The 25,976-nt window shown below is 46.1% G+C and overlaps 2 protein-coding genes across 2 annotated transcripts; both read left to right on the forward strand.

Annotated features, from left to right (window-relative positions):
• Positions 1 to 21,814, forward strand: LOC140718404 (macrophage mannose receptor 1-like). Its single transcript, XM_073032110.1, has 9 exons — positions 1 to 107; positions 200 to 571; positions 1,323 to 1,433; positions 3,161 to 3,517; positions 7,101 to 7,220; positions 8,939 to 9,292; positions 12,990 to 13,103; positions 15,902 to 16,261; positions 20,807 to 21,814. The coding sequence occupies exons 1-9, from the start codon at positions 38 to 40 to the stop codon at positions 20,863 to 20,865; spliced, it is 1,917 nt and encodes a 638-aa protein (XP_072888211.1). The 5' UTR covers positions 1 to 37; the 3' UTR covers positions 20,866 to 21,814.
• Positions 21,815 to 25,565: 3,751 nt separating this feature from the next.
• Positions 25,566 to 25,976, forward strand: LOC140737946 (histone H3-like). Its single transcript, XM_073064817.1, has one exon. The coding sequence runs from the start codon at positions 25,566 to 25,568 to the stop codon at positions 25,974 to 25,976; it is 411 nt and encodes a 136-aa protein (XP_072920918.1).

Below are 25,976 nucleotides of genomic sequence, written 5' to 3' on the forward strand. Positions count from 1 at the left end.
TGCTGAAGATGGGGATTTGACTGGAAAACATGGGAACATGGTGGAAATTGATGAAATCCAGAGGCCGTCCTTGCACCTCCCTAAATTCAGAGCATCTCATTCTGAGGGTAAGGACATGGCATAGAATTTTTCAAATTCTACCCAGATTCTTTTGAGCTGTTGGAGGTTATGTGTGATGATCTGAATGCTTTGATTTAAGGTCGGCCTTTAATCGACAACAGGATGGACAGGGAATACTATGTGATTAATGAGGAGAGAACGTGGAAGGAAGCCCGTGACTACTGCCAGAGAAATCACACGGATCTCGTCAGTTTCAGGAATCCAGCAGAGGAGGAATTTGTAAGATCGCTGGTTAGCCAAGAGCAGTGGAGTTGGATTGGCCTTTACAATGAGGAGCTGAGTAATAGCGGATGGAAGTGGACAAACGGGGACAACTTCACCTACTCCAACTGGGGACTGTGGTACCCGGAGCAGTTCAACACCAGCTCCTCCTCCATCTGCGTTTGCATGGACCGGGATGAGTGGTTCGATCTCCAGTGCGACTTCACGTTGCCCTTCATTTGTTATGCAGGTTTGAACGAGGGGATCTCCCACTGGTTTTGTGATGGGTTAGCTCACCCTGCTGTCAAAGGCCTCTCAACACATCTTAAACAATTTCATTCTCCTTAACACGTGTGTACTGGAAATGACATTAACGAATCTTGAGTCTTCAATTTTGCATTAATGGTTGACTATCGTCACGTGTCCTGAGACACTGTGAACTGCATTTGTTTGCAGATGGATCAGTCAATACATCAATACATGGATATGCCCTGGTGTGTACACACAAATCCCTGGAGATAGATAGACAGCAGACAGAGAGATAGATAGACAAATCGATAGATAAATAGATAGATACTTACATACGTACATAGGCAGACAAATAGATAGATGCACATAGATATCTAGATAGATAGGCAGACTGACAGATAAACAGGTAGACAGACAGTCAGATGTCTGACTGCCCCAATCCCATGCCCATATCTCAATTATGTGTGGGTATGTTAGTTGGCTCCAGTTAATTACATTTAAGTTTGATAAATGGCACAAAAAGGGAGTTCTTATTCACGTCAATGGTGCAAAGTGTGTGAATGGTGTAGAAAAGGGCCGGTCAAAGCACATTTACACAGTTTTCTGTGCCTCTCCTCGCTCAGCTTTAACAACGTTGGCTTGTTTACTCTATTGCCTCCTCCCTCCCTCCATCTCCTTTGACTTGATGTGTTCCGCCTCCTGAGAATGGATGGTGATTTAATCACTTTATCCTGTACTCCTGTATCCCACAGACACACAGCAGCTTCATCCTGTTCTTCCCAGAGAGAACATCACCCCAGCTATCGGTGTACAAAAGGACTTAACTCTGCGGGAAACCATATCCAGAAGGAATTTCAGGCCAGGTATGAGGTATTTGTATCTGCACTATGTTTCTGCCAGTTTTCTCTTTGACATTAGACGGCTGTTGGGAGATCCCCAGAATTAAAAACATGTCGAAGGTTTAGATCCAGGCCTGGGATAATCACCCAATGTCAGGGTGTCCCAGAGTCAGATATGTGTATGCGTTCGGAGTTGGCCTGTACTGGGATTGGAAGTAAGTGTGTGTGTTGGCTGTTAGCACAGGCGGTACGTCTCGACATACACTTGATAAGTATCTGAATCTGAATCTGAAGAAATTGGAGCAGGAGCTGGCCACCTGGCCTTGGAGCTTACTTGCCATTCCATAAGATCATGGCTGACCTGGCTCTGGCCTCAGCTCCACCTACCTGCATTTCTCCCATAATTTTTAGTTCACCTGCTTTGCAAAAATTGATTTAACTCTGTCTTCAATTCATTTGTCTACTCCTTCCCATGGGCAGAGAATTCCACATGTTCGCTACTCTCTGGGAAAGGCAATTGCTTCTCATCTCTGTCCTAAATCTCTTCCCCAAATCTTGAGGTTTTGTTCCCAGTTCTAATTTCACCTACCAATGGAAACAACTTCCCTGCCTCGACCTTATCCATCCCTTTCATTATTTATGTTTGTATAAGACCCCTTGTCATTCTCCTGAACATCAGCTATCAGGGAGAAAGTCAGGAATTTGGAACAATGAGAGGAGAGCCAGGTGCCGAAAGGGATTTACTTGCTTATTGCAAAGCAAAAGGGGGCCGTTCAACCCATCAGGCCCATACCTGCTCCATGAGGAGCAGAGCCATTCAGCCTCTCTTTATGTCCTTGTACACGTGTCAGTAGCACAGCAGTTACTGCTTTGATTTACAGCAATTGGTTTTCACCGAGCGGGCTGCAATTCCTGCCACTGTCTGTAAGGAGTTTGTAAATTTCCTCCCCAGTTGGTGGATTTCCTCCAGGTAACCTCCCACGTTCCAAAGGTGGGTTAGTGTTAGTGAGTTGTGAGCATGCTATGTTGGTACCCAAAGTTTGTCGACACTTGCCCAGCACAAGCCTTTGCAAGATGCAAGATTAAACTAAACCTGTCTGCCTGCACATGGTTTATATACCTCCATGTTCATGTGTCTGCCTAATTGCCTCTTAAACAGCAGTCGGTTTCCTAAGGGCCTGTTCCCATTAAAATGGAACATAGAACAGCAGAGTATGGGCCCTTCAGCCCACGATGTTGTGCTGACCCTTTAACCCGCTCCAAGATCAATCTGAACCATCCCTCCCATGCAGTTCTCCAGTTTTTTCTTTCTAAGAGTCCCTTAAATGCCCCTTACCATTTCTTCATGTACCACCCACCTCAGATTCCCATGCACCCATCGCTCTCTGTGCAAAAAGAGAAAGCTATCACATACATCCCACATTCTCCCTTCTTCTCCAGTCCTGATGAAGGGTCTTGGCGCAGAATCTAGACTCCATAGAAGGGAGGAAATGTGCCAGTGCTGGAAATTTGAGGAACATGAACTCCGTAGAGAGCTGCCTGCCCCACTGAACTCCTCCAGCTCTCTGTGTGCTGCTCAGGATTTGCAGCATCTGCAGAACCTCTTGTGTTTCTGACATTCCCCCTTACACTTGCCTCCAATCACCTTGAAATTATGCCCCGTTTATCCATTACCAACATGTAAGTGCTGCACTTTGCTGTGTTTGTACTCGCAAGATCCTAAAATTACCATTTGGAAATCTTTTTTTAAGCTCAGAACCAGACGATCTTGAGTGCGGACAGGAAATACTTCCTGATCGAGGAGGAAAAAACCTGGAACAAAGCCTGGAATTACTGCCGGAACCACTACACCAATCTGGTGAGCATGCGGAGCGCAGAGGAGGCCAGCCTGGTCTCCATGCTAGTGCACGAGCCCCAGTGGATCGGCCTGTACACCGACGGGATGTCTGGCTGGATGTGGACCAACGGAGACCCCTTCAACTACTCCAAGTGGGGCCTCTGGCACCCCTACAGCTTCAACAACAGCCTGCCCATGTGTGTGACCATTTTTGACGGCGAGTGGCACGAGGCTGATTGTGACTTCCCATTCAACTTCATTTGCTACCAAGGTAATGAGAAGCAGCAGTAACCCACCTGGCCCCTCATCCCTGCTTTTCCCCTTGTTGAGCCTCTTGTGAGAGGCAGAATTGGACCATTTGGTCTATTGTGTCTGCTCTGCCACTTGAACGTGTCTGGTTAATTTTCCCCTCTCAACCCCATTCTCCTGTCTTCTCCCAGTAACCTTTGATGCCCTCACTAATGAAGAACCTATCAACCTCTGCTTTAAATATACCCAATGACTTGGCATGACTTGCCAATGAATTCCACAGATGCACCACCCTCATCTCTGTTCCAAATGGATGTCCCTCTATTCTGAGGCTGTGTCCTCTGCTCCTGCACTCTCCCACTACTGGAAACATACTATTTTGACCAGGCCCTTCAGTATCTGGCAGACTCCCCACTTATCCTTCTAAACTTCAGCAAATACAGGCCCAGAGCCATCAAATGCTTCTCTTATGTTTAACCCTTTCATCCCTGTATAGCTCCTCTGGATACTCTCCAATGCCAGGACATCTATTTTTAGATAACAGCACAAAGTGACCAAGTTTCTAAAACAACGTTAGGCATAGCCAGCTGGTATCCTTTTCCCCACAATAAAATGAAATCAAATTAAATTTAGTTTTCATTCAAGCCATGTATAGATATAACCAAACGAGACAAAGCACAAAACATTCAAAATAGCAAGTAACATAATCAAAATAATGAGCAAAGAAGCATATTCACTCCAAAAAATACATACAGTATATAGAAACATAGAAAACCTACAGCACAAAGAAAAAGACCCTATCGTATCCACCTCCACCACCGTTACCGGCAGCCCATTCCACACACCCACCACTCTCTGAGTGAAAAACTTACCCCTGATATCTCCTCTGTACCTACTCCCCAGCACCTTAAATCTGTGTCCTCTTGTGGCAACCATTTCTCTGACCTCTGACTATTCACATGATCAATGCCTCTTATCATCTTGTACACCTCTATCAGGTCACCTCTCATCCTCCTTCGCTCCAAGGAGAAAAGGCTGAGTTCACTCAACCTATCCTCATAAGGCATGCTCCCCAATCTAGGCAATATCCTTGTAAATCTCCTCTGCACCCTTTCTATGGGTTCCACATCCTTCCTGTAGTGAGGCAACCAGAATTGAGCACAGTACTCCAAATGGGGTCTGAGACACAGAGCAATAATGATTTGCAATCAATGGTGCAGACCCCGGCAGTGTACAGACCATGCAATCCACTGATGGATTAGCCCTGCAGGACCCGATGTTCCCAGAGTGGAATTGTCTTTGGATCTTAAAGAACAAATCTTACAAAGAAAAAGCACATTTGGTTGGCCCCTGAGAGGCCGCTGTGCTTGCTGCCATCTTACCGGAAGTCGGTAAATGTCTCCTACTCTAGAGGGAGTGCATTTAAGGCAGGGGTTCCCAACCTATTTTATCACATGGACCCCCTACCGACTGGTCCATGGACCCAGGTTGGGAACCCATGATTTAAGGTATTAGAACTATAGAGTCACAGGGATTCCAGCCATTGGGTCCACACAGACCGAGATCCCCATCGAAGCTAGTCCCCTTTACTATCATTAGGCATCATTTGGCCTTTCTTATCCATATACCTGTCCAGGTATGTTTTAAATGCTGTTAATGAACCTGCCTCAACCATCTCCTCGAGTAGCTTGTTCCAAATACAGACAAAAGCATTGCCCCTCAGGTCCCTGCTCAGTTTCTTCCCTCGCACTTTAAACCTATCACCCTTGTTTCTTGCTTCTCCAACCCTGGGTAAAAGTCTGTGCATGTTCACCCTCTCTATGCCCCTCGTGTGTTTAAACATAGAACATTATAGCACAATACACATCCTCAGCAAGGTTGTGCTGAGTTTTTAACTACTCCACAAACCATCTCACCCTTCCCTGCTACACAGCCCATAACCCCCCCCCCCATTTTTGTTTCATCCGTGTGCCTTGGATATCTCTAAAGTGTCAGCCACCTCCACCTCCACCAGTACTCCTCACTCTCTGTGAAAAATATCTACCTCTGACATCTGCCCTCAGCTTCCTCCACTCACCTTAAAAGGATGTCCTTTGGTTTTAGCTATTGCTGTCTTGGGATAGGGCGAAGGCTGTCCACTCTACCTGTGCCTCTGACAATCTTATACACCTCTCATCTTCCTTCACTCTAAAGAGAAAAGTCCTAGCTCACTCAACTTTTCCTCATAAGACATGCTCCGTAATTGAGGCAGCGTATCCTCAGTGCCCTCCCTAAAGCTTCCACATACTTACTATAATAAGATGACACAATACTCCAATATACTTACATACCTCCATAAGATAACCTCTAACGAAAAAGTCCCAGCCTGTCCAACCTCTCCCTACAATTCAGTCCCTCAATTCCTACCAACATCCTTGTAAACCTTTACTGAACGCTCTCAAGTTTAACATCATCTTTCCCATAGCAGGGCAAATGAAACTGAACACAAATGACCCGATGGCTCTGTGACTCTACTCCCATAGGATTCTCGTTTGGAGTTACTCTCTCCCATCTTCCTTCTCCTTGGGATCCCCAGAGCATTAACACATTCACAAGGAGGGTGTTCAGGATAATGATGGCAGCTTCAGCAGTGGGCGATTGAAGCAACACACACAAATGCTGGAGGAACTCAACAAGTCAGGCAGCATCCATGGAGAGGAATAAACAATCGATCATTCATCAGGACCAATGAAGCATCCATGGGGAGACGGGGAGTTAGAGACATGCAGAGGATGTTTCCTGTAGTGAGAGAGTCTAGGACCAAAGGGCAAAGCCGCAGAAGAGAAGGACATCCCTTTAGAATGGGTGGCATGGCAGTGTAGCGGTCAGCCTAACGTTTTACAGTACAGGTGACACGGGTTCAGTCTCCGCCGCTGCCTGCAAGGAGTTTGTAAGTTCTCCTGGTGACCAAACTTGGGTTTCCTCCGGCTGCTCCGGTTTCCTCCCACAATCCCAAAGAAGTGCCGGCTGGTAGGTCATTGTAAATTGCCTGGTGATTGGGCTAGGATCAAATCGGGGTTTGCTGCGCGGCCCGGCTTGGAGGGCGGGAAGGGCCCATTCTGCACTTTATAATTAATAAATTAAAAAGCAGAGATGAGGGGGATTTCTTTAACCTGAAGGTGATGCCTCTGTGGAATTCATTGCCACAGATGGCTGCAGAGGTCACATTATTAGGTTTATTTAAAGTGGATGTTGATAGGTTCTTAATTAATAAGGGTGCGAAGGTTATGAGAAAAGGCAGGAGAATGAAGTTGGGAGGAAAGTTAAATCAGCCATGATTAGATGACTGATCAAACTTAATGGGCTGAATGGCCTAATTCTGCTCCTACGTCTGATGGTTTAACATGGTAGAAAGCGATGCTGGTAAACTGAGATGGGCAAGACTCGCGGTGCCTTGTGTGGGAAGTAAGCACTGGCCATGGATCGGGTGAAACTAGTGGATTGTGCTTATTGTGATTCAAAGCCAAGTTCCCATGAATTGCTCAGCCTTTGAATGTTACTTGTGCTCCTTTTATGTAAACGAGGAAACACTGACTAAGGCTCTGCTATCGTTTGTCACTGAACAGATCTGAAGTCCAGTTCTAGGCCCCCAGGATTCCCGGCCGGGAGTGCAGGACCAACAGTGAAAACTGAAATAACTTACGGATCAAAGGATTATTCGGATCTGCTCAGCGACCTTAATGTAGGTAGGAGCAAGTTCAATACTCCACCAATGTAGTGTTTCCAGTCTGTCATCTGGACAAAAACAAAGTGGCCAGTCAACATTGAACTGAATGGAGGACTGCCTTAGGGACTTCAGCTCCAGATTTCTCCCTTGGGGTTTACTCCCGAAGCATTCCCCGTGAGAGTGTGGCTGCAAGGCAGTGGAGGCTTGACAGCAGAGTTTTCCTTCTCCTAGATGAGCTGCCAACCACGGCTAACGTGACTGAAGTGACTGGTTTTAAGGCACCAATAACCTACCTTTACCCTTCTCCCATCAGTGAAATGGTTCTGCCGGAGAGGTAGAGAAATGTAGACTGAATGCGGGACATTGGGACTAGCAGGGTGGGCAGTGTGGTTGGCATAAGGGTGTATCCATGCTGTATCGCGCTGAGGTGTGGCCACACAATCCCGGTATAATCCCAGGATCAGTCCCCACTTTACTCAATTGTTCTACTTGAATGCTTTCCATGGACCATAGAATATGATTGGCTCACAATCCTGTGCCAACGGTTTAACCTATTCTAAGATCAATCTAATTCTCCCCTCCCACATATCACTCCATTTTCTATCTTTCATATCTTTCATCTTTCTAAGATTTTCTTAAATTCCCTTAATGTATCTGCCTCTAGCAACACCCCTGGCAGGATGTTCCACTCTCTATGTAAAAACTTACCTCTGACATCCCCTCTATACTTCCCTCCAATTACCTTAAAATTATGCCCCCTTGCATTAATCTTTTCCACCCTGGAATGGGGAATTACTATTCCCTGTTTTCACTTCCATTTCCTTTGGAGCAGGGAATTATTATTTTTCAGGTAGCTGTCTCCAACAGTGCTGGAGACTGGAAGGTTTCTCACAATAATTTCACTGGGAACCTCTCCTCAATTGCCAACATCAGTAGGTTGGGAGGCCTTCACCGTGAAAAGGACTCTCTGTGCTCTTTCCTGGGAGTCCATGCTCAGCCCCCACCATCGTGCTTGTTGAATGACCTTCACCCTTGCACCTACTAGATGGTATGAGATCCAAGTCAATGCCAAAGCCAAGTTTATTGTCAGATGCACAAGTGCACATGTATACAGGTGTAATGAGAAACCTGCTTGCAGGAGCATCTCAGACACACAGCATCAGATAGACAACATTCACAAGAATAAAAAAAATTAAACTAAACATAAACCACACACAAATTTGACAAGAAAAAGCACAATCAGGGCAAAAACAAAGTCAATTGTAGTGCAAAGTGATCAAAGTGGTCCTGATGAAGGGTCTTGGCCCGAAACATTGACAATTTATTCATTTCCATAGATGCTGCCTGACATGCTGAGTTCCTCTGGCATTTAGTTTGTGTGGCCCTGAAAGTGGTCATGGTGTTGCTGTACCAGGATAGTGATTGGGGTTGTGCTAGCTGGCTCAAGAAACAAACGGTTGAAGGGAAGTAGCTGTTCTTGAACCGGGTGTTGTGGGACTTCGGGCTTCTGTATCTCCTGTCGAATGGGAGCTGTGAGAAGATGGCATCATTAATGATGGAGGTTACCTTCTTGAGAATGCGATTCCTGACAATGCCAATGGTGGGAGGGATGAAATGGGGAGAGTCCACCACACTCTGGAGCTTCCTATGCCCCCACACATCCAAACTAACATCCCAGACTGAGGTGCGTCCAGGACATGGGCTGACAACCCCAACCTCTATATTTGCATTTCCAAGACAGTGCACCCAAGAGGCTGTATCACAAGGTCAACCGGGAGAGGACCTGGCCCGATGCCCGGGACTATTGCCGCCTGCACTATACCGATCTGGTGAGCATTCGGAGCGAGCAGGAGAACAACGCCACCCGTGCCCTGTTCGGCGAGCTCAGGCAAGCCTGGTGCGGCCTGTACAATGAGCAGCAGATGGCCGACAGCTGGGAATGGGCTGATGGCAGCTCGGTCACCTACGTCCACTGGAAGCCAGGCCAGCCCCACCGCTACAGCCTCCTCTCTCCGGTCTGTGTTTATGTCCAGGAAGGCCAGTGGATCGATGGCCCCTGCCGATATTTATTACCCTTCGTTTGCTACACAGGTAACGTGTGGGGATTGAGGGGGTAAGGTGCTGGGGGGTTGGAATAAGGAAGTAGAGGGTCAATATTTCACCATCTTACCCCTGCCTGGGGTAGAAGTGGTCTTGAACCATCACCCCATGGAAGGTGAACCATCACCTTCCAGAAAGCTTTTGATAAAGTCCCACATAGGAGATTAGTGGGCAAAATTAGGGCACATGGTATTGGGGGCAGAGTACTGACATGGATTGAAAATTGGCTGGCTGACAGGAAACAAAGAGTAGTGATTAATGGGTCCCTTTCGGAATGGCAGGCTGTGACCAGTGGGGTACCACAAGGTTCGGTGCTGGGACCGCAGCTGTTGACAATATACATTAATGATTTAGATGAAGGGATTAAAAGTAACATTAGCAAATTTGCTGATGACACAAAGCTGGGTGGCAGTGTGAAATGTCAGGAGGATGTTATGAGAATGCAGGGTGACTTGGACAGGTTGGGTGAGTGGACAAATGTATGGCAGATGCAGTTTAATGTGGATAAATGTGAGGTTATCCACTTTGGTGGCAAGAACAGGAAGGCAGATTACTATCTAAATGGAGTCAAGTTAGCAAAAGGGGAAGTACAATGAGATATAGGTGTTCTTGAACATCAGTCAATGAAAGCAAGCATGCAGGTACAGCAGGCAGTGAAGAAAGCTAATGGCATGCTGGCTTTTATAACAAGAGGAATTGAGTATAGGAGTAAAGAGGTTCTTCTGCAGCTGTACAGGGCCCTGGTGAGACCCCACCTGGAGTATTGTGTGCAGTTTTGGTCTCCAAATTTGAGGAAGGACATTCTTGCTATTGAGGGAGTGCAGCTTAGGTTCACAAGGTTAATTCCCGGAATGGCGGGACTGTCATATGTTGAAGGATTGGAGCGACTGGGCTTGTATACACTGGAATTTAGAAGGATGAGAGGGGATCTGATTGAAACATATAAGATTATTAAGACATTGGACACACTGGAGGCAGGAAGCATGTTCCCGCTGATGGGTGAGTCCAGAACTAGAGGCCACAGTTTAAGAATAAGGGGTAGGCCATTTAGAACAGAGATGCGGAAAAACTTTTTCACCCAGAGAGTGGTGGATATGTGGAATGCTCTGCCCCAGAAGGCAGCGGAGACCAAGTCTCTGGATGCATTCAAGAGAGAGTTAGATAGAGCTCTTATAGATAGCGGGGTCAAGGGATATGGGGAGAGGGCAGGAACCGGGTACTGATTGTGTATGATCAGCCATGCTCGCAGTGAATGGCGGTGCTGGCTAGAAGGGCCGAATGGTCTACTCCTGCACCTACTGTCTATTGTCTATTGTCTATTATCTTCCCCAAGAGCAGAAGATAGGGTGAATGGGTACAGTCTTTCCCTTGGCATTGGGGGATCAAGAACTGCAAGGTTAAGGTGAGAGGGCAGAGGTTTAATAGGAGCCTGAAGGGTATCCTTTTCACCTGGAGGGTGATCAGTATTTGGAATGAACTGCTGGAGGAAATGATTAAGGCAGGAACATTAACAATATTTAAAAAACACTTAGATAGAAACATTGATTGGTAAGGTTCCTAGGGTAGAGACCAACACAGGAAAATGGGATTAGTTTAGGACCAGAGGGCATAGTGGCAGAATAGAAAGATATCCCTTTAGAACAGAGCTGAGAAGGAATTTCTTTAGCCAGAGGATGGTAAATCTGTGGAAATCATTGCCACGAATGGCTTGGAAGCCAAGTCATTGGGTATATTTAAAACAAAGGCTGAGTTAGTAAGAGTGCCAAAGATAATGGGGAGAAGGCAGGAGATTATGCAGAGGCTCTCAGTAAAGATGATGGGAGTCTTTCTCACAATGAAGGTCCTCCAACCTACTGATAATGGGGATTAAGCAGAGATTCCCAGTAAAGTGATGGTGAGAGACCTTCACATGATGAGGGTCTCATTTTCTCTGGTTGTGGGGATCAAGCAGAGGTTTTCAGTTACGTGATGGAATGCTCTTCTTATGGCAGGTGGGGTTGAGGGGGAAAATCCATCAACAAATGTTGCAGCAGACGATGGGCCAAATGGCCTAATTCTGCTTCACTGTCTTCTGGCCTTGGATGGAATTTTTGGTCGGCATGGGCTGGTTGGATCAAAGGCCTTCTTCCATGCCATATAACTGTATAACTCTCTATGTGGGTGTGGATGGCCCTTACACATAGGAAGGGCTCTCTCCATTGATTTAGGCTTCTGCTTAATCCCCACCATCAGTAGAATGGGATACCTTCATCATGAGAATGTCTCCCTTTACCAGGAGTCTCTGCTTAATTCTGACCAACAGTAGGTTAGAGGACCTCCACAATGTGAAGGGCAAACAGCTTTCTTTACTGAAAGCCTCTTCCTAATCCCCATCATACTGAGAAAGTCTCTCATCACCACTCTCTGTGTAAAAAATAATCTTGTTCCACATATCTCCTTTGAACTCTCCCATTCTTATTGTTAACGCATATCCTATGGTATCAGATACTTCGACCCTGGGAGAAACGATACAACTGTCTGCTCTGTCTATGCCTGTCAGTAGTTTATAAACTTATATTAGATCTCCAACACCCCAACCAAATACGAGGTGTTGCTCCTCCAACCTGACTGTAGCAGCAGAGTAGGCCATGGACAGAAGGTGACATTTGTCATTAAGGGCCCTCACCATCCAGGACAAGCCCTCCTCTCATTGTTACCATCAAGGAGCAGGTACAGGAGTCTCGAGACCCACACTCTATGTTTTAGGAACAGCTTCTTCCCCTCCTGCATAGGGTTTCTGAACAGACAATGAACCCATGCATGAACACTAGCACACTATTTAGTCAATTATGTGTATGTATATATTTCTTGTTGTCATTTATAAGAATTTTATGTATTACATGGTACTGCTGCCAGCAAACAGCCAATTTCACAACATACATCCGTGATACTAAACTTCATTCTGATTCTGATGCTGTAGAGGTTCGAAGTTCCAAGTAAATGTATTATCAAAGTACGTACAGGATATGTCACCATATACCACCCTAAAGTTCATTTTTCTTGTAGGCAATCACAGTAATTACAAGAAACACAATAGAATCAATGAAAGACCACACCCAACAGAGCAGACAACAACCAACGTGCAAAAATAAAACAACAAACTGCGCAAATATTAAAAGAAAGAGAAAAAAATATATTCTAAAAAATAAAAAATGAGCGATAAGTTTCAAGGACGTGAGATGAAGTTCAGTGGGAACACTTCAGTAATGTGGCAACTGAAGTTGAGTGAAGTTATCCCTTCTAGTTCATGAGCCTGATGTTAGAGCTGTAAGAACTGTTCCTGTACGCTGCTGTGCCTATTTTATAATAGCACTTGCATGTTGGACCCAGGACAGGTCCTCTGAAGTGATAACACTGAGGAATTTAAAGTTGCTGACCCTCGCCACCTCTGATCCCCCGATGAGGACTGGCTAATGCATCTTTGGTTTCTTCCTCCTGAGGTCAATAATCATCCCCTTGGTCTTGGTGACATTGAGTAAGAGGTTCTCTTTGTGATACCACTCAGCCAGATTTTCAGGCTCCTTCCTATATGCTGATTATAGGTGAAATGTTGAATAAATAGAAGGAGGCAACTTTGATTTAGCAAAGAATATCCCGACCACTCCCAAAATCCTCACCATTGACAATGAACCCTCTATTACTTCGTCAGATTTGCTGCAGGGGGCCAAGCAGCAGGCCTTTGCGCCCATCGATTTCGACTTGCTGTCTTCGGTTGATGAACAGACCCAGATTTCCATGCTGTCAGCGAGGAATCCCTTTACAGGTAGGCTCAACGTGCTCTCCGTTTGGCCGATTGGTCTGAAGGGCTTGTTTCTGTGCTGTCTGTCTCAGCCTGTGGCTGCCCCAACAACACTATTGGGGGGGAGGGGGCAATACGGTGGCTTTGTGGATTCCGTGGTGCAACTCGGAGTGTTGGAATTTAGTTCTCGTGTGCTCCATCAGAAGGTTTGTGCGTCCTTTCCCTGTGCACGTGGGTTTCCTCCGGGTGCTCTGGTTTCATCCCACTGTCCAAAGACGTACCGGTTAGTAGGTTAATCGGTCAATGTAAATTGTCCTGTGATTAGGCTCAGGGTCAAGTTAGTGGGTTTCAGGATGGTGTGGCTTAGTGGACCAGAAGGACTGTTCCATGCTGATCCTCAAAATAAAGAAAAAAACATTGAAATGTCTCTCAGCATTACTTTACCAGGAGCCCCTGCTTAATCCCCACCATCAGTAGAGTGTGAATTCTTACTTTTGTACTAAAATGCTTGGGGAGGCTCAGTTGATCAGTACACTGTAGTAATGTACCGCTGCAGGGGGCCACGTGAGAGCCAGCAGTGCTATTGGTGTATAGGCTATGAATGCAAAGAATGAAACGGCATTGCACAGTTTATTCCTGTATGTAGTCAGCGGCCACTTCATTAGGAACACCTGTACACCTGCTCATTAATGCAAATATCTGATCAGCCAATCATGTGACAGCAACTCAATGCAGAAAAGCATGCAGGCACGGTCACGAGGTTCCGTTATTGTTCAGAATGGGAAACAAGTGACTTTGCTCTCCAACCTCTGCTACCTTACGGCTATGCCCAATCATATGGAAGGCTTTGGGAGAAGAGCCCGAGGGAAAATCCGGAGCTGGAGTCCCTAAGGAAGTCCGGCATTGCGTTGAATGACTGGCAACCCCGCGATGTCGCTGGTGCCAGACTGTGTCATTCCTTTGGATTCACCAGCTGCGTGGAGAGGGGTACAACATGGACAACCGCTTGCTGCCTTGGCTTGCATATCACATCCAAGTCAACCCTGACCAATGGAGGACCTCGGTCCTCCTTGAATAGCTCAAGTTCATAGTAATTCACTCACCTTGGAATATGTATTAGAGGGAGCAACACAGACTTACAGGCGGTGCTGGCAGGGAGAGCAGGTTGATAGTTATTGATGCAAATCTTTATACACCTTAGCAACACACACAAAATGCTGGAGGAGCTCAGCAAGTCAGGCAGCATCTATGGAGGGGAATAAGTAGCTGACTTTTCAGGCCGAGACCCTTCATCTGGATTAGAAAGGAAGGCTGCAGAGTCAGAATAAGATGGTGGAGATGGTCCCTGACCCACTGAGTTCTTCTGGCATTTCGTATCTGTTGCTTCAGTTTATTTAGGTGACACACAATAGTATATCTCGGTTGAGCCTGACGATGATAACACCCGATCTTCTCTGACGTATGCTATGACTGCAATAAACAAATGGATGAGCAATAATCTCCTAAAACTAAATGAAGATGAAACTGAAATACTTCTGGTTGGTCCCAAAGCCAGAAGAGATAAGCCTCTTGATAAACTTGGGAGCTTGGCTGTCCTTGTAAAATTAGAATTAACTAGCCTGGGTGTTATGCCTAATTCAGACCTGAATTTTAAGTCCCACGTAAAGAAAATGACCAGAGCAGCAGTTCTACACTTAAATATTGCAATAAATATTTAAACACTCAAATAAATATTTAAGCACAATAAACACTTAAATATTTGTTTCTGCATGTAATGATGCTGAAAATCTAATTGATGCCTTTATATCGAGTAGACTAGATTACTGCAATGCAATTTTTACTGGCCTTCCAAAGGATTAATAAAGCTTAACTCAATCAGAATACTGCTGCTTTCTGCCTTCTTACTTTTAACTAGAATCAGGATGAGAGAACATTTAACTCCCATACCAGCTACTCTGCATTGGCTTCCTGTCAGAATTGGTTTTAAAGTTCTCTTCTTTTTAAAGCCCTTAATGGTCTGGGATCAGGGCACATCACCCCGTCGCTTCCATTTTATAATCCTGCTCGAGCTCTCGGTCTTCTTCCACCGGTCTCATAAATTCATACAATCTCCCTCAAAAGATAATCGGCAGGTCAGGTTTTTTGAACTATGCTCCTAAACTGTGCAATTCAATATCTAAAACTATAAGGGATGCAGACTTATTGACACTTCTAAACACCAGCTCAAAGCCTATGTATTAACCTTGCCTTTAACAAACATCTTTTTGTCTTTATTTTCATGTTCATTTTTATTTTTGGGTTTTTAAATTTTATTTAAATGTTTGTACTTTTATCCAAGGTAAAGCACTTTGAACTATACATCTGTATGAAAAGTGCTCTATAAATAAAGTTATTATTATTATTAAGGTTATCCAGCATCTGCAGAATCACTTATGTTTGGACATCTATATCTTACTTGAAATATGTGGGGGATTTCCTTAAAGTTGGCTGGCTGAGCTTCCCACTAGATATTACTGGATCTGTTGGGTCTCACTGGGGTAACAGTATCTGCTTACTACGTTGCCAGCATTTAGCTCTGTTCCTTCCCAGCACGTGCACCCTGCCAGATCAACATCTGTGTAAGGGTAGGTGGGCTGGAGAAATTGCCAATATTTCAGCCAAGATCAGGACCTGAGATAGAAACCTCAACAATTGTTCCCTGTCACCACCCCTCTGCCCACAGACCCAATAAGTTCCTCCACCAGATGATGTGTTGCTCTGCTTTCCAGTGTTTTGTGCCTCTGAATCAGATGGCCTTGTTGTCCTTCCGTCCCATGCTCCAGACCCTGTCCCGGTGGCCTTCACCAAGGATTATGTCTTAGTGAAGCAGGAGAAGATGTGGAATGAAGCGCAGAACCACTGTCGGGCAGAATACTCGGACCTGGCCAGCATACAGTCGCTGGAGGAGAACGCGCTGGTGGCGCAGGCTCTCCAGAGCGATGTTCCGGCCTGGATTGGCTTGTTCAACAGACACCAGTCTGAGTACAGCTGGATGTGGGCCAACGGGGATGAGTTCAACTTCTCCAACTGGGACCACTTCTACCCGATGGACTTCTCCACCATGTCCGTCTGTGTCATCATGCTCAATGACCGATGGAAAGACGTGCCGTGCGATTTCAATTTTCCTTTCGTCTGCTATGTAGGTAAGGACTGCTGCATGCCTTGTATTCCCACTGATAAACTGGATTCAAACAATCAGCAGCTGTTTCCTCATTACATTTCCCATGGCCATGGACACAGCTCCTCTTACCTGCCTTTCTGATGTTATTTCCTGCCATGCAAAAATCTATCTGTATATTAAATATATTTCATGAAGTGTGTGACTGATTCCCCCATTAGATATCAGTACCAATTACAAAAGATATTTAATGCATCAGTAACTAATAAAACCTACATGTTGTGGCCAATAATATCTTTGATTTAGTAAAATAACTGTCCAACAGTCAGTGTGCGCTCAACAGTCTTTCATTCTCATCCCATCTTGTCTTGGTGTGCCTGGTGACCTGGGACCCGGGCTGGAACAAAGAGGCTTCACCTGCACGTCTGTCGGGGTCATTTACTGTATCCAGTACTCTTGGTGTGGCCTCCTCTGCGTCAGTGAGATCTGGTGGGTCTGCTTTGTCACGTAACTTTGCTCTGTCCACCGCAAAAGGCACGATCTAGCGGTGGCCAGATTGGACGTCCTAAACCCATTCTGACAAGCCGTTCCATGACCTCCACTACTGCCACGATGAGGCCACACTCGGGTTGGAGGAGCAACACCTCATATTCCAACTGGGTAGCCTTCAACCTGATGACATAATCATCGGTTTCACTAACTTCTGAATATTTCTAGAAGACTCCTTCCTTTTCTGTGTTTCCATGCCTTATTCCGCTTACCCTTCACCTTCTCACCTGCCCATTATCTCCTCCGGGTTCCCCTCTTCCTTCCCTTTTTCCCATGATACAATGTGGTCTCCAATTAGATTTTTCTCTTTTCAGGCCTTAACCTCTTCCACCTGTCCCCTCCCTCCCACCCACCTTCCCCCTCAGCTGGTCTTAACTTTGACAAGGTGCCACACATGAGGCTGCTTACCAAGTTAAGAGCCTATGGTATTACAGGAAAGTTACTAACATGGTTACAGCATTGGCTGATTGGTAGGAGGCAGCGTGGGAATAAAAGGATCCTTTTCTGGTTGGCTGCCAGTGACTAGTGGTATTCCATAGGAGATTGTGTTGGGACTGCTTCTTTTTATGCTGTATATAAATAATTTAGATAATGGCTTTGTTTCCAAGTTTGCAGATGCGACGAAGATTGGTGGAGGGGCAGGTAGTGTTGAGGAAAAAGCTAGGCTGCAGAAGGACTTAGACAGATTAGGAGAATGGGCAAGAAAGTGGCCAATGAAATACACGGTTGGAAAATGCATGGTCATGCACTTTGGTAGAAGAAATAAATATGCAGACTATTTTCTAACGGGGAGAAAATCCAAAAATCTGAGATTCAAAGGGACTTGAGAGTCCTTGTGCAGAACACCCTGAAGGTTAACTTGCAGGTTGAGTCGGTGGTGAGGAAGGCAAATGCAATGTTAGCATTCATTTCAAGGGGTCCAGAATACAAGAGCAGGGATGCGATACTGAGGCTTTACAAGGCACTGGTGAGGCCTCACCTTGAGTATTGTGAACAGTTTTGGGCTCCTCATCTTAGAAAAGATGTGCTGGCATTGGAGAGGGTCCAGAGGAGGTTCACAAGGATGATTCTAGGAATAAAAGGGTTATCATACGAGAACGTTTGATATCTCTGGGTCTGTACTCATTGGAATTCAGAAGGATGAAGAAGGATCTGATCGAAAAACCTTTCGAGTGTTGAAAGGCCTGGACAGAATAAATGTGGAAAGGATGTTTCCCAAGGTGAGAGAGTCTAGGACAAGAGGACACAGCCTCAGGATAGAGGGGCGCCCTTTCAAAACAGAGATGTGGAGAAATTTCTTTAGCCAAAGGGTGGTGAATTTGTGGAATTTGTTGCCACGTGTAGCTGTGGAGGCCAGGTCATTGGGTGTACTTAAGGCAGAGATTGATAGGTTCTTGAAAGGTTACCAGGAAAAGGCCAGGAACTGGGATTGAGGAGGATCAGCCGTGATTGAATTGAGGAGCAGACTCAATGGGCCAGATGGCCTAATTCTGCTCCTATGTCTTATGGTCTCAGCTATCACCTGACATCTTAAAAAAATTATGCAGACATAAATAACACAATAACAGCAGTGCTCTGGTTAGGCCGCATCTGGAGGATTGCGTACAGTTCCGATTGCCCCGCTATAGGAAGGATGTTGAGGCTTTGGAGATGGCGTGGAAGAGGTTTTCCAGGATTCTGACAGGTTTAGAGGGCATGTGCTATTACCAGAGGCTGCATAAACTTGGGCTGTTTTCTCTGGAGCGTCGTGGGCTGAGGGAGATCTAATAGAGGTATACAAGATTATGAGGGGCATAGATAGAGTGGATAGGGAGTATCTGTCTCCCAGGGTTGAAGTGTTTAATACCAGAGGGATACATTGAAGGTGAGAGGGGTAAGTTCAAATGGGTTGTGAGGGAAAAACTTTTACTCAGAGAGTGGTGGGTGCCTGGTATGGTGGTAGAGGCAAATACATGGGAGGACTTTAAGAGACGTTTAGATAGGAACATGGATGTAAGGAAGATGGAGGGATACGGACATGGTGTAGATAGGAGGGATTAGTGTTTGTGTGGTTTTGACTTGATTTGTAGCTGGTTCAGTACAACATTCTGGGTTGGATGGCCTCTCCTGTACAGTACTATTCTATGATCCACATTGTATAAACTGCACAATAAAGAACACAATTAAAACAAATCCACAGTCTGTAGAGAATGCAGCTGCTGGAATCTGGAGCAAAAAACCCCACAAACTGCTAGGGAAACTCAGCAGGTCGAGCGGCATCTGTGGAGGCGGTAGGATGGGTGTCGTTTTGGGTCGTGGCTCTATATCACAGTTAGGGTGGTGTGCTGGCTAAGTTACGTGTATTCGGAAACTTGCTCAGGAACTGTGCGCTCAAATCCTTGGATTTAACTTCAGTCACCAAGTAAACCTGGAATCAAAACTCTTTAACAGTGACTGTCAAACTGGTCATTGTCATAAAACCGAAGCAATGTCTTGCAAGGAGGGGAATCCTCAGACCTTACCCGTTCTGATGTGAAGGAGGGGAGATGCAGCTTGGTAGGGTAGCTGGTAGAGCCTCTGACTCATATCTGGGCTCAATCGCAATGTTAAGACCAGGCCATTCTGCCTGTCTAGTCTGATCCACCATTCCATCATGGCTGGTTTGTTATCCCTCTCAATCCCACTCTCCTACCTTCTCCCCGTAACCCTCAATGCCCTTCTAAATCAAGAACCTATCAACCTCCACTTTAAATATTCCCAATGACTTGGACTCCACAGCCGCCTGTGGCAATGAATTCCACAGATTTACCGACCCCTGCCTAAAGAAATTCCTCCTTATCTCTGTTCTAAAGGGACGTCCTTCTATCTGTCGCTGTCTGTTTGCAAATTCTTCCTGTGACAGTGTGGATTCCCCCAGGTTCTGCGGTTTCACGTAGAACAGCACAGGCAAAGGCCCTTCGGCCCACAAGGTCCGTGCTGACCACAGTGCTAAATTAAAGAGGAGGCCCTTCTGCCTGTATATGGTCCAAGCCCCTCCATGTGCAGGATCTATCTAGAAGATGGGTGGTCGGAAATTGAGGGGGGAGTTCATGAGAAAGGGTTAAGGGATATTAGGTGTTGCTCAGGTTCCTTAAGGTTGTTATAGCTGGGTTTGGTAATAGGGACAAGGTCCCACTGCCCATTAAATGCTCCCGATCAACACACACAAAATGCTGGTGAAACGCAGCAGGCCAGGCAGCATCTATAGGGAGAAGCACTGTCGACGTTTCTGGCCGAGATCCTTCGTCAGGACCAACTGAAAGAAAAGATAGTAAGAGATTTGGGGGGGAGGGGGAGATCTGAAATGATAGGAGAAGACAGGAGGGGGAGGGGTGAAGCTAACAGCTGGAAAGGTGATTGGCAAAAGAGATACACAGCTGGAGAAGGGAAAGGATCATGGGACAGGAAGCCTAGGGAGAAAGGAAGGGGGAGGAGAGCACCAGAGGGAGATGGAGAGCAGGCAAGGAGTGATTATGAGAGGGATAGAGAGAGAAAAAAGAGAGAGAGAAAGACAAGGGGGGGGGGAAAGAAGGAATAATAAATAAATAAATAGATAGATAGATAGATAGATAAATAAAGGATGATGTAAGAAGGAGAAGAGGGGCATTAATGGAAAATAGAGAAATCAATGTTCATGCCATCAGGTTGGAGGCTACCCAGATGGAATATAAGGTGCTGTTCCTCCAACCTGAGTGAGGCTTCATCCTGACAGTAGAGGAGGCTATGGATAGACATATCAGAATGGGATTGGGACATGGAATTAAAATGTGTGACCACTGGGAGATCCTGCTTTCTCTGGCGGACATATCATATGCACATCTAGGACCAAACATTCATGGTCAACCCTTGACTGATGGAAGGTCTCTTTCGGTATTGCTCTGCGAGCTAGTATAGAGTCCATGGGCTGAATGTCCTTTCATTAAAATAAAAAGTTGAGAAAGCATTGCATATTTTAAACTTTGCAAGGTTTTATGAAATCTGTATTTCTTTTGCTTTTTTTCAGGGTCGCTGGACCTCAAGAAGGAAAAAAGAAATCGTTTGGAACAGATCAGAATTACCTGAAAAGTTTACCCTTGTTTGTAACCATCTCACTACCTCACCCACCACACGTCCTGAAGATTGGAAACATTGCTTCTCTGTTTTAACAACCTTTCCTTTACAAAACATCCCTGTCTTTGTTGCTTTTAATCAATGGTATCTCAGCTTTTATATATTCCTTAGTGATGTGTCATTGCATCCTCCAAATGCTTCTCTGCATTTTTTAATTGCCAGAATTTCAAAGGTTCAAAGGTACAATTTAATGTCAGAGAAATGTATACAATATACATCCTGAAGTGCTTTTACTTCACAACCACCCACGAAAACAGACCCAAAGAATGAATGATAGTTAAATGTTAGATCCCCAAAGTCCCCCCCCCCCAGCTCCTCTCCCTCCCGCGAGTAAACGGCAACGAGCAATGATACCCCCTCCTCTCAACGGCAAAAGAAAAAGTATCGGCATTGAGCACTCAAGCGTGCAGCAAAAGCAACAGCAAAGACACAGCCTTGCAGTTACTCCAGTTCACCCGGTATTCAACATACCACAGGCTCTCTCTCCCCAATAAGGGAGAAAGCGATGTCTCCGTTTCGGGGCCATTTTTACCATTTCTACGCTCCCCGGCTCTCTGAGTTGTTATTCGCTGCAGGAATAAACCACAGTCTGTCCATAAAATGTGTGCTGTGTACAGAAGTGGACAAAAACAAATCTTATGGAACATAGAGCAACACAGGCCCTTTGGCCCACAGTACTGTGCTAGCCTTTTAACTTACTTCCAGATCAATCTAATCCTTCCCTCCTACACAGCCTATAACCCTCCATTTGCCCATCCAAAACTCTCGCAAGTGTCCCCATTGTATCACCATCCATGGCAATGAGCACAGAAAATAGAACATAGAACATGACAGCACAGTACAGGCCATTCAGCCCACAATGTTGTGCTGATCCTTTAATTTACTCCAAAATCAATCTAACCCTTCCCTCCCACAAAGTCTTCCATTTTCCTTTCATTCCTGTACCAATGTTTCCAAATTTACATTTGCAACAATTGTACCCTTTCCGTTTAATACACTTTATTTAACATTTGTCAGTGCGGCTCCTCTTGTTTCACTACCTCTGATTTTCCAGCCAGAGCTGCTCTTGCTGAACATTTGTTTGCAAAGTAAACCACCGGCCGCTGTCCGAGAACTGTCTTGGTGTAAAGCCGGATACAGCCACTGCTACGTGGCAAATGTTTCAGCTCTGAGCTGTGCCCCTGTGGCCCTGACATTGATTCTGCAGCTCGCTGCATGGTGAAACTGCGGCAAAGTGTTTCAATGTAATCACAGTCCCCTACCCCCACCACGGCCATCTTTTTGTCCCTTGCCCTGTAAATATGGACCGATAAAGTGTTTAGTAGAGTGGTGCCTGGTGTGAAGCCACTTTCCTTCCGGAAGCCAGCGGGGCAGATTGGGTTGTGGAGTTGTTGCTGAAGGGGACTCGAGAGACATTAGTTGTTAGAATCCAGAGTTGCCAACAAGATAGTGGAGGAACAAATCGTGAACACCAGAGATTCTGTAGGTGATGGAAATCCGGAGAAACAAACACAAAATGCTGGACGGACTCAGCAGGTCGGGCTGCGTCAATGGAGGGGAATAAACAGTTGTCACTTCAGACTGAGACCCTTCATCAGGACTGGAAAGGAAGTGGGGGGGTGGAGAGAAAGCAGAATAAGAAGGGTGGTGGGGGGAGGAGGTGAAGGAGTGCAAGCTGGCAGTGATGGGTGAGACCAGGTGAAGGGGAAGGTGGGGCTGAAGGAATGAAGCGAGAAGCTGGGAGGTGAAAGGTAAAGGGCTGAGAGAGAGGAGAGTGCACCATGGAAGGAGGGGATGGATACTGCAGGAACTCAGCAGGTCAGGCAGCAGTTGTTGAGGGTGGGGGAGGAATGGACAGCCAACGTTTTGGATCTGGACTGCTTTTCCCTCTCTCTTTTTCTGCCTCTGTCTATCAATCTCCTAGTAGCCTCTCCCAACTCCACCCTTCCGCTCCACACCTCCATCTGCCACTACCTACCCATTACCTCATGACCCTCCTCAGTCCACCAATCACCTTGGAATCCTTTTTCCCTCTCACCTTTACACCGCCCGCCTCCGCCTTCCCACCCCACTCTCAGTTCTGATGCGGAAACGTTGACAAATCCTTTCCTCCCACAGATGCTGCTCGACCTGCTGAGTTCCTCTGCTGGATTACGTCTGTGCATGGTGCAGACTCGTTACTCGAAAATAAAATCCTTAAGTGTCTTGTTTTCCCTGCCTCTCTATCAGAACGAGTCAAAGTTCAAAGTATAGTACCTATATGTCACCATATACTACCTTGAGGTTCATTTTCTTGCAGGCATTTACAGGAAAAAAATAAATAGAATAGAATTTTGCAAGAAGCCAATGTGCAAAACCAGACAGACGTAAGCCCATCAACCCTACTGGCTGAGACCGCAGACAGTAACTTGCCAGAGTACTCTGTCCCAAGCCAGTCTTCCATCTTTGAGGTGTACCCTTCCGCTCTCAGGGATGTGGTCTTTGCAGCTTCTGCTGGTGCTGGGGTTTTACGGGATGGGGTTGCTAGACCCACGCCCAACCCTCCTCCGTCCATGGGAGAGGAAGGGTACTCCAAAAAGACGCGCTACAGCTGGAGACGGCTGCATCAAAATGAAAATAAAAATAATACTGAGAATATGAGTTATAAGCAGTCTGTGGGCCATAGGACCAACTCAGAGTAGTGGGGATTGATGACAGGAGCCTGATGGTTGAAGGGTGTTAATTGTTCCTGAACCTGGTGGTGTGGGGCCTCCTACTGGGTAGTGGAGGTGAGAAGAGGGCGTGTCCTGGACTGTGGGGTCCTTGATGAATGCTGCCTTATTGAGTCCACGCTCCATGTAAATGTGCCCAGTGTGGGGAGGACTTTGCCCGTGATGGACTGGACTGTGTCCACCTCTTCCATACCAGGCCATGGTGAAACCAGTCAGGACATTCTCTGCTGTGCATCTAGTGAAGTTTGTCAAAGTTTTTGGTAACATCCCCAATCTATACAAACTTCTAAGTAAGTAAATGTGTTGTCACGCCCTCTTTCTCATGGCCGTTACTTCCCAGGACAGATCCTTTGAAATGATAACGCAATGGAATTTAAAGCTACTGACCTGCTCTGCCTACATCTCTCCCCAATCCCTTAATGAGGACTCCAGCTTCTTCCTCCTGTCGTCTGCCTAACCACCCTTTAAAGAAAGTAATGCATCCGATTCCACCACCTGCTCTGGCAGTTGTTCAGCCACTCTTGACCACCCTCTGTATCCTGAGAGTCCCAGGACTCCTTCCTTGCCAGGAGAGAGCACAGAACGGACTCACAGGGAAGATACTTGATCTCAATCGATTAAGATTTACGGACTGGCCTGTATTTTTCCCTCTTGAGAAAAAAGAGAGGCTTAGGAGTGAGCTGGTAGTTTTATAAAATTATAAGGAGTGTAGACAAGGTGTGTTTTTTCCCTAGGGTTAGAGAATCTAAAACCAGAGGGCACACACTCAGTAACCACTTCATGAGGTACACCAGTACACCTACTCATTATTGCAAATATCTAATAGGCCAGTCGTGTGGCTGGAATTCAATGCATAAAAGCATGAAGACATGGTCAAGAGGTTCAGTTGTTGCGCAGACCAGACATCAAGAAATGTGATCCAAGTGACTTTTACAGTGGAAATGATTGTTGGTGTCAGGCGGGGTGGTTTGAGTATCTCAGAAACTGCTGATTTTCATGCACAACAGTCTCTAGAGTTCACAGAGAATGGTGCGAAAAACAAAAAAAATCAATTGATCACTGTTGTAACCATGCATTACAACAGTGATGTACAGAAGAGCGTCTCTGAATGTGTAACTCATTGAACCATGAAGTGGATGGGCTACAGCAGCCAATGACCACAAGCATGCACTCAGTGGCCACTTATTAAGACACTGGGTACCTAATAAAGTGGCCACTGCATGTGGATTGAAGATGAGAGAGGAAAGATTTAATGAGGATCTCAGGAGAAACTTCTTTTCCACACAGAGGGTAGTGGGTAAATAGAACGAGTGGTGAGGAAAGGTATAAATACACTGTTTAAATGAAATTAGGACCAAAACATGGATAGGAAAGGTTTTGAGCAGGGGTTTCCAACCTTTATTTTGCTCTGGACCATTACTAGTAAGCAGGATTCTGTGGATCCCAGGGTAGGAACCCCTAATTTAGAGGGATACAGGCCAAATGTAGGTAAATGGGACTAGCATGGATTAATTGGGCCTCAAAGCAGGCCCTTCGGCCCAATTCATCCATGCTAGTTTCTGATGCTCACATGTTAAGATGCTAGTCGTAGAATTAGTCGGGTACCTGACAAAGGACCCAAGGGGAAAATTAAAGGAAATACTGTACAAGGAAAGCAATCGGGTGTTAGCGGGAAATTCAGGGGGATGCGAGCAAAGAATTTCACCCGGGGATAGAAAAGTATCCAATGGGAGCGCGGCAAAAGGGCCAATCAGATGTGAATTAATGAGCGGCGGCGCATGGCAACGAAAACAATTTATCCGTGGCGGCGTGAGGTCTGACCGGCCGTGCAGCCAATAGCATGTGGGCCTCGCGCGGACCAATGGGTGGGGGCCCCGTGGGATATAAAAGGCGCGGCTGTTGCGGTTTGCTCATGTTGTTCAGCGAAAAGTAGTGAGAAAAATGGCAAGGACTAAGCAGACAGCGCGGAAATCAACGGGAGGTAAAGCTCCCCGCAAACAGCTAGCGACTAAGGCCGCTCGCAAGAGCGCTCCGGCTACGGGCGGTGTGAAGAAGCCGCACCGGTACCGGCCGGGAACAGTGGCCCTACGGGAGATCCGGCGCTACCAGAAATCGACTGAGCTCCTGATCCGCAAGTTGCCTTTCCAGCGCCTAGTCCGCGAGATCGCTCAAGATTTCAAAACCGATCTGCGCTTCCAAAGTTTAGCCGTGATGGCACTGCAGGAGGCAAGTGAGGCCTACTTAGTGGGGCTGTTCGAAGATACCAACTTGTGCGCTATCCACGCTAAGCGAGTCACCATTATGCCTAAAGACATCTACCTGGCGCGACGCATCCGTGGCGAGCGCGCCTGA

This window comes from Hemitrygon akajei, chromosome 2 (assembly GCF_048418815.1).
Source record: "Hemitrygon akajei chromosome 2, sHemAka1.3, whole genome shotgun sequence".
Taxonomy (NCBI): Eukaryota; Metazoa; Chordata; class Chondrichthyes; order Myliobatiformes; family Dasyatidae; genus Hemitrygon; species Hemitrygon akajei.